This window comes from Delphinapterus leucas, chromosome 6 (genome assembly GCF_059928025.1).
Source record: "Delphinapterus leucas isolate spDelLeu-1000000601 "Yukka" chromosome 6, BTC_Dleu_Yukka2, whole genome shotgun sequence".
In the NCBI taxonomy this organism is placed as follows: domain Eukaryota; kingdom Metazoa; phylum Chordata; class Mammalia; order Artiodactyla; family Monodontidae; genus Delphinapterus; species Delphinapterus leucas.
Genome location: NC_143134.1, coordinates 71,725,140 through 71,733,875, shown reverse-complemented (window position 1 = coordinate 71,733,875; position 8,736 = coordinate 71,725,140). Strand labels below are relative to the sequence as shown.

Below are 8,736 nucleotides of genomic sequence, written 5' to 3'. Positions count from 1 at the left end.
GCGGCGAAAACAACAGCAATTTATCTCCTCAAACAGGTTCTGGAGGCTGGAAATCCAAGATGAAGGTGTCAGCAGGGTTTGTTTCTTTTGGAATCCTCTTTCCCTGGCTTGGGGATGGCCCTCTTCTCTCTTGCCTTCACATGTTCTTCTCTTTATGTGTGTCCTGATCTCTTCTCACAAGGACACCAGTCATACTGAACTAGGGCCTACCCATAAGACCTCATTTTACCCTAATTAACTCTTTAAAGACTCTATCTGCAGATACAGTCATTTTCTGAGGTACGGTACGGAAGTGGGAGTGGCGGTTAGGATTCCCACACACACACTTGAAGGGGACACGATGAATTCAGTCCTTAACGGATGGAGATGATTATAACCTGTTTCCTTACGTTAAATGGTTTCAGAGGTGAGAAAAAAGTTCAAGTGGCAGATTTTTATGCTTATTTAAGTTCATTAGTTTTAGAAATAGTTTGATTAGCAGCTCAGTATAAACTGTTGCTGCTTTTTCTGAGACCTTGTACTCTCTTAACCATTATTCTAAAAATATACACACACTCTTGTCTTTGTAAGATGTACTCTTAAGAGTGACTAATCTGCTATAATTAAGATGTAACCTTTCCAAAATTTCATTGCCAACAGAAACAGAAGTGCCATCACATATTTTAAAGAGCCTATCCTTTGCGTTCAGGCAAGCAGGAAGCCTTATTCCATTAGGCAAACACACATTACCCCACGCTTAAAGGGGAACAGGTTCTCCTTCATTCTAGGCAATGTCAGATTGATCCCTGAGAAAAGCATGGGGTGCAATCTGAAAGCTACAAAAGCTAAATTTAAAAATTAAAGACATTCTCAAGAGCAGGAAACTTTTCCATGGAAAATACATCCTCCATTCAGCCAGGTAGGTTGTTCTCAATTTGGTTAAAACCATTTGTTGATTTCTGCTAAGAATAAATTAAAATGGTAGAAAGTCAAAACAAAGAAAGAAACAAACAGGAGAGAAGCCATCCGTGAGTGAACAACAATAAATATCTGGAAAAAGAGGACGCCACGGAGAAAGTTATCAGGGCCAAGAAAGCTGAATACCACGTATAAGCAGAGGAGCAAGTTAATTCTCACTTTGATCTACAGAAAATCCCAGCAAGTAGAGGTGCTAAGTACTGGGAAAAGCTGGAGTGAGGCCTACGATGGAAAACAGGGGGATTGGCTAAAACTGGTTGACTACCACTCCACACATTGGCAGAAGGCTGAGAGTTTATTTCGTGGACTCACAGTGGTTCGATTTCTTCAGACAAGGGGGTCCCAGGTATACGAGAACATGAGGGAGAGGTGCTGTACTCAAAGCAGGTGGGTTAATGAAAATCTGCACACAGTGTTGAGCACCCAGAATTTTGGCTGCCAGGTGGATTTCCCTCTAGAGGCACAGAATGGCCCAGACACAAGGCCTATGGATCCTGACATCTGGAGGACTCCAGTGAAACAGGAGCATCCATACCTCGTCACCTGTGCAATGAGCAGTCAACAGTCCAGAAGGGCCTGCCCCCTTTCTGATCAGTTTTAAATGTCTTAAGTATATAAAGGAGAGCCAAAGATCTCTCCCAGAAAGTCTCAAACATGAGAGACCAAAATAAACAAAAAGTGCAGACACAAGAGAGAAAGCAAGGTAAAACAAACAAACAAAAAAGACAACATTCCCAGGGATTTAAGAGCTACTTCATTCAAGAAACAAAAAAAAAAAACAGGTCAATGGAAGGGCTGACAGAGAAAGTGGAGGAAATATCTCACACAGAAAGCAAAACAAAGAGCCAAAGAATTGAAAAAGAAAATTAGAGGATCAAATCAGCATGCGAAATCTGCAAAACAGATTTCTTTCAACGAGAAAGAATAGAGAAAATAGGGTTGGAGGAGGAGGGGGTTAGGGAGACAATACAGATACAGCCCCCAAATGGAAGGCCTTCACGTCTCCGACTAAAATCCTCAAGTACCCAGCACGAAGGATAAACAGCAGACACACGTGACACATAGCAATGCACATGATCCTGAAATACAAGGAGGCTGGGGATAAAAAAAGTCCTGAAACCTTTCAGAGAAACCCCTCACAACCGCCCCCCCCCACAAAGGCAGGCCACATATAAAAGACTGAGAATAAGAATGGCATTAGACTTCCACAGTAACTCTGCAAGCCAAAGAAAATATTGACCAATGTCTTCAAAATTCCAAGGCAAAATTAATTTCAAACTAGAATTCTATATCCAGCTAAACTAGGTGTCCAGGTGTGAAAGGGTAGAATAGACATTCAGACTTTAAAATTTTACCTCACATGCATTCTTTCTCAGGATGCTACTAGAGATTGTGCCCCATTCAAAAGAGGATATTAAGCAAGAAAATGAAATGCATGGGATCCTCGAATGGGCTCTCCATAGGAGACATGAAGGGAAGGCCTGGCATGAGGATGGCTGTGCTGCAGGTTCTTAGGACACTCAGAAAGCCAGGTGGCTCCAGCGGAGGTGTCTGCCAGTTGACCTGAGGTACTGGATAGTGTGGAAGTCAGTATTCACTGACAGGTTAGCACAATTTTGGCTTCAAGTTTCTAAGGATTCAGCTCAAAATGGCCTAAATGATAAATGAAAGTTAATTCTCTCACGTAACAGGAAGTTCAGGGGTAGGGCAGCTCCAGGAGTTGATTTATTCAGCAGTTCAACATCAAAGTTTCAGATTCTTTCAACCTTTTGCTCAGCCATCCTCAGTATGCTTTCTGCATATACTAAAGTCAGCCGGCAGGAAAGGGACTCTGTTCCTTGTGGGTGTGAGACCAAAGGAACCTCTCCCAGGAATATACTTCTGAGGTCCATTGGCCAGGCTCCTTCCTAAATCCATCACTGACTTAAGGAAAGGGCCCCTGGGATTAGTTCATACCAGTGATCTTTTGCATGAACCACACAAGGGAAATGTTTGTATGGCCTGCTGGAGTAAGGGTTGAAGCTGTTAAAATTTCAGCACATCTATGACCCACTGGAGGCACACTAGATGGGACATACTGGAGCCATCGGGAAAGGGGTTGACCCCAGAATAACATGTGAGCCTTGCCAGGCTGAAAAAAGAGGAAAATGCCTACTGGAGAAGAGTGTATGCAATTCTGATGGACATTTTGAGAAAAATTAATTATAGGAATGTAGGAAAGTAAGCAAATAAAAATAAATGAGGCAATTTATTAATTCCAAGAAAAAAAATGGTATAGGAAATGTCATGACAACTCACTACTTCCTTCAGTATTTAACAACTGACGTCAACATAATCATATAAACTGAACATCAATTTATCAAAGATGATGCAATTCTACTGGGAAAATGGAAAGAAAAGAAGTAGGGAGACAGTGGTGGTGAAGAGTCTCAATCTGTATTTTTCCATAACAGGAAGTTAAAAGAAAATGCCTAAAACGGATAGATTTTTTTTTTAACCCACAAAAATCATATATTTAAAAACTTAGCAGAGCTAAAAAGAACTGAAAGTCGTTGCTTCTGGGGAGGACAAGGCAGGGGTGTGGAGGAGGGGGGCAGAAGAAGAATTTCTTCTTTCGTTATATGCTTCATAATATTCTAACTTTCCAAACTACGGATGTTATTTTTTTAGTCTTACAGATGGAACAAACAGCAGAATTTCTGTCCCCCTCTCTTTCCAAATGGGCCCTTTATACGGAAAACAAACACACAACATATCAGTCAAACAAAAGCAAGCTCTTCCCCATTGTCTCCCACACCACCCCCAGTTCCCCCAACGGTCCCACCTCTACTCTTAGACCTGGCTGGGTCGTGGTGGTGGTGGGGCGGGGTACAGGGTGGGGGTAGGAGGAGAATCCATGCCAAAAGAGAATTACAGGCATCGGCTCTTTTGCTCCTGCAGGGTTCAATGCACCCACAGGAGAGGGCAGCAGGTAACGTCCTGGCAGCTCATCCGTTGGGAGTAGTCCTGGGACCCAGCGGTCTGGTAGGAAAGGCACAGCTGTTCACCTGAGGTGTAACTGCAGTGACAGACTTGAGTGGGTGTCCTGTTACATCAGGCTACTTAGAGGAAGCCCCAAAGCTCGGTTTCGAAAGCAGTCAGGTATTCATAGGCAGGGCTACATGAGCCTGGCTATGAATTCTTCCAAGGTTTACCAATCCTTCCAAGCTTTGTTGCTTGGAAGCCAAGTGTAGTTTTAAAACTCAAACATCCTACTTGTACTTAAATTCCAACTTCTGCACTATTAACAAATTTGCATATCCTTCTAACTCAAACCCTGTAGGCCTCAACTACTTTAGGGAAAGTCCCAAGAGAGAAAGTCTCACTACAAGGAGCTATTTACTGGGAAGGCCCAGTTTCAAAGACAGGAAGATTTCTCCTGTGACAATGACCTTAACACTGCTACCCACTATGATCCCCTAATTCATTCAGCACATTTCCTCCTAAAAATCTTAACTTCCTGGAGTGGCTTGTTTCAAATAAAATCTAACATGGCACCCAATCCATAAGGCAGATAGGAATGCAGCTGTCCTGGATGCAGAGTATCCCCATGACTGTACCCAACAAGCCCCAAGCCTTCCTGAAGTTCAGTTCAAAACCATTGACTGCCACCTCACTGCTCCCACCAAGGACTCCCCGTGGCTCTCCTTTACCACATCCTGCCTTCCTCTGAAGCAGGAAACTCTCAGGTTCCTCCTCCTCCATGAAGCCCTCTCAGACTACTGTTCACTGAAGATGTCTTCTCCCCTGAATCAATGCACACAACTATTTTATATAAATTTGGTTGGTCTCACTGTGCATGACTGTTAAACATTTTACATTGTAATTTGCTTACTATTCAATATGATAAAAGAGAAGGCTGAGATTTTTTTCTTACAAAGGCCATTTTTAGAAATCATTTTATCAATAGATTCTTATACAAAGAAGAAACACATATACAGAGCACCCAAATTACCAGTAAGATGGACCCTAGCCCTTCTTTTCTGTACTGGGAAAACAGAAGAGGAAAAATGACTCCAACTTGTTCTTAACAGTTTCTACCTAGGCAGTCAGTTTTTCAAGTAGCATTTCTATTCCTTTGCTGGTGTTTTTGCTTTTTTCCAATGTGGGAATAAGGCTTTTCAATCCAGCTTTGACTTTATTTGCAACATCTTGATCAGAGCTCTGGAGAAGGCTGAAGAGAGAAGACAAAAATTAACAAGCAAAAAATTAAATTTCATAAAAAACCCTTAGATCGTCTGCAAATACTAACTTCGCACACAGTACAAAAAATTCATTGACTTGTGAGACAAGTTGTGTAACTATAAATACTTTTTTTTCCCCATTGATCAGATGAATGATGGGGGCTAGTAGCCTATATTCTAAAACCTCATAATAGGTCCTGCTTTCACTTTGTCTTAGGACGAACACCCTGCCTTAAAATTGTTTACTACATTTATTCTACCTTTCCTTCTCCACCTAGAAAAGCTCAGGAGCAAGGACCCTGTGCTTTATTTATCTCATGGTACCATGTACACAGAGCAGTCAAGAAATGCTCACTGAGTGACTGAATTAACATGCGTGAATAGGTGTACACGGAGGAACGGTGGGGAGCATGAAAGGTAAGCAGTTAATGAATGGCCTTCTTACTGAACTCTATTGCCAAAACACTGAGTGAAGGCGTAAAGAGCTTTACCTTGGAGCTTAACTGCCCAGATCTGAAACCTGCCTCTGCCACTCAGTAACTATACAACCAAGAGCATGCTATTTAAATTCTCAAAGACTCAGTTTCCTGGCCTGCAGGATGGGAACAAGAGAACCCGCCTTCTTCACAGGGTTGTGTTTTGAGGCTCACATGATCCTGTATCTGAAGCACCTATAGCCAGAGCCGGGCTCCTAGTTAACCACTCGATCAGTGTGACTCATTCAACAAAATGAGGTCAGCTCTGCTCTCTGAGACCTTGCTGGCGTACTTTATCACAGGTGAGCAGAGCTCTTCAGACTGGCAACAAGTAGGCCCCTTTCTCTAAATAGGGGCCAAGTCACAGGCACTCAACCACCAAACCCCAGGGCCGAATTTCCTATTCTCCCCCGACGTCCTCATGACCACGTTTAAATGCTGACCACTGAAACACAACCCAGAAAGAAATCACTTGGCATGTTTGAAAGACCCTGGTCCCAATAATTTCCATCATGTCCACAGAGAGGAGGACATGCTTGTGGAAGACAAGCAACAAGTACTGCTTGCCACCTGCAAAGCTGAAAAGTAAAGTGCCCTCCTAATAGACTTGTGACTCATAGGTGTTCTCATTTATAAACCTTGGCTAAACGCAGTCATACAGTGCATAATAGTGACACAAGTTAATATTTACTGAACACACGCATTAAACATAATGCTAAGCATTATGTATGCATCATCCCATTTAGTTTTCATAACAACCTAGGATTATTATTAATCTCCTTTTACATCCAAGAAAGTTAAGGCTCAGAAAAGCTGAGTAATTTGCCTAAGGCCACACAGTGAGCTGGGACTGGAACCCAGGCAGTCTGTCTAGAGCTCATGCATTTAAATGCTAGAGAATTATGCTTCCCTGAGTTATTTTTCAGACTGCATACATGGCTGATGTTTTCACCCAGAATGACACTTTGTCACTTACTCTAAAAAAGATTTAGCAAAACAAACAAACAAAAACAAACACGCACACATACACATACTGCACGAGTTTTAAAGAAAAATATAAACAAGGAAAATGACAATATTCCAAACAAGCACATGACAATATTCTAACGCCAAATAAAAATAATTATTATATTAATCAATTATTAATTTTTCTCCAGTTTCACTTCCCTTTAGAACCTCAGATACTTCATGTTCAGATATTTCATATTGCCGTTTTAAGGAATATTCCATAATAAACCGACAGTATCCTTCTCATGTTTGAAATCCACCCAAGGGGGGCTCTGATTGATGAGCAATCTTTAAAAATTAATTTTGTTGAGGATTTTTGCATCTATGTTCATCAGTGATATTGGCCTGTAGTTTTCTTTCTTTGTGACATCTTTGTCTGGTTTTGGTATCACGGTGATGGTGGCCTCGTAGGATGACTTTGGAAGTGTTCCTTCCTCTGCTATATTTTGGAAGAGTTTGAGAAGGATAGGTGTTAGCTCTTCTCTAAATGTTTGACAGAATTCGCCTGTGAAGCCGTCTGGTCCTGGACTTTTGTTTGTTGGAAGAGTTTTAATCACAGTCTCAATTTCAGTGTTTGTGACTGGTCTGTTTATATTTTCTATTTCTTCCTGGTTCTGTGGCACATATACAATGGAATATTACTCAGCCATAAAAAGAAACGAAATTGAGCTATTTGTAATGAGGTGGATGGACCCAGAGTCTGTCATACAGACTGAAGTAAGTCAGAAAGAGAAAAGCAAATACGGTATGCTAACACACATATATGGAATCTAAAATTAAAAAAAAATGCTCTGATAAACCTAGGGGCAGGACAGGAATAAAGACGCAGACATAGAGAATGGACTTGAAGACACGGGGAGCGGGGAGGGTAAGCTGGGACGAAGTGAGAGAGTAGTATTGACATATATACACTACCAAATATAGATAGCTAGTGGGAAGCAGCCGCATAGCACAGGGAGATCAGCTCGGTGCTTTGTGACCACCTAGAGGAGTGGGAGAGGGAGGGTGGGAAGGAGATGCAAGAGGGAAGGGATATGGGGTTATATGTATACATATAGCTGTATAACAAAGTGAATCAGCAACTATACTCCAATAAAGATGTTAAAAAAAATTAATTTTACGGCATTGCCATAATTTTTAGTTAATTGAGTGTAATGAAAGAATGTGTCAGTAGGTGTTAACATTCCAAATGCCCAGTAAAGAAATTCATGTCAAAAAGTTCATGTTTCAGCTAATAGACTCTGGCTGTTCAACACCAACTGGAAAATTAGCTAATTTTAATGAGAAATAAACTAGTGATCTGTATCACCCATATATTTGGAGATACTGATATACCTAAAAATAATGAATGCCCGTTTGGAATGTACGTATTTGTGAGTATATGTGTACCAAATCAAAATATATATTGAAGAAATGCCTACAACATTTATAAACATATACAAATTAAACTGCATAGTAACTTGCATGTGAAATACTGTGGGAAATTCAAGCTGAGACTGGTGACTGTTTTTCCAAATCTCGATAACACAGGGCAAAAAAAATCAACAGTGATTACTTCAAAACAACACACAAATCTATTTTAAAATGAATATCCTTAATAAAAGGATCTTATCTGGGAATAGAATAGATGGAAATTTCAATGACCTGTAAATTATAAACTCAACCTATGTCCAAACAACAATATACAAGTTAAGCATATGTCTCAATTCACAAATCATCAGTTTTCTATCATCTTAATTAGAAACAAAGATTAATTAGCATGCAGACTTTAATAGCAAATGCTTCTCGAATCCTTTTAGAATAGTTGAAAACAAAGTCAGTAAAGTCAGTCACGATTTGAAAAACAACTCTGTCAGTTTTTACAGGAACAAAACTAATCCATTAAAAGAGAATACAAGTAAACTTTGGTCTAAACCCTAAATGTGGTGAAACAATCAAATGATGCCTTGTGAATGCCCTCATTTTATGGTGCTCGCCATCCGAAAGAGGGCATATGAAAAAAACTGTAAGGACTGATGCAAAGAGTTACATTTGCTCTCTAATATTTGGTGTACTTGTCTAGACCAAGAGTA

General features: G+C 40.6%; 1 protein-coding gene across 3 annotated transcripts in view; it reads right to left on the bottom strand.

The window, feature by feature from the left end:
* Nucleotides 1-4,258: 4,258 nt before the first annotated feature.
* Nucleotides 4,259-8,736, bottom strand: part of PUM3 (pumilio RNA binding family member 3) — a 42,818-nt gene continuing 38,340 nt past the window's right edge. For 2 of the 3 annotated variants that reach the window (XM_089913250.1, XM_089913249.1), the window contains one exon: nt 5,177-7,103. In XM_089913250.1, the coding sequence (XP_089769376.1) occupies nt 6,962-7,103 (142 nt within the window). In that variant the 3' untranslated portion in view covers nt 5,177-6,961. The other variant, XM_022573592.3, reaches the window with a different exon arrangement.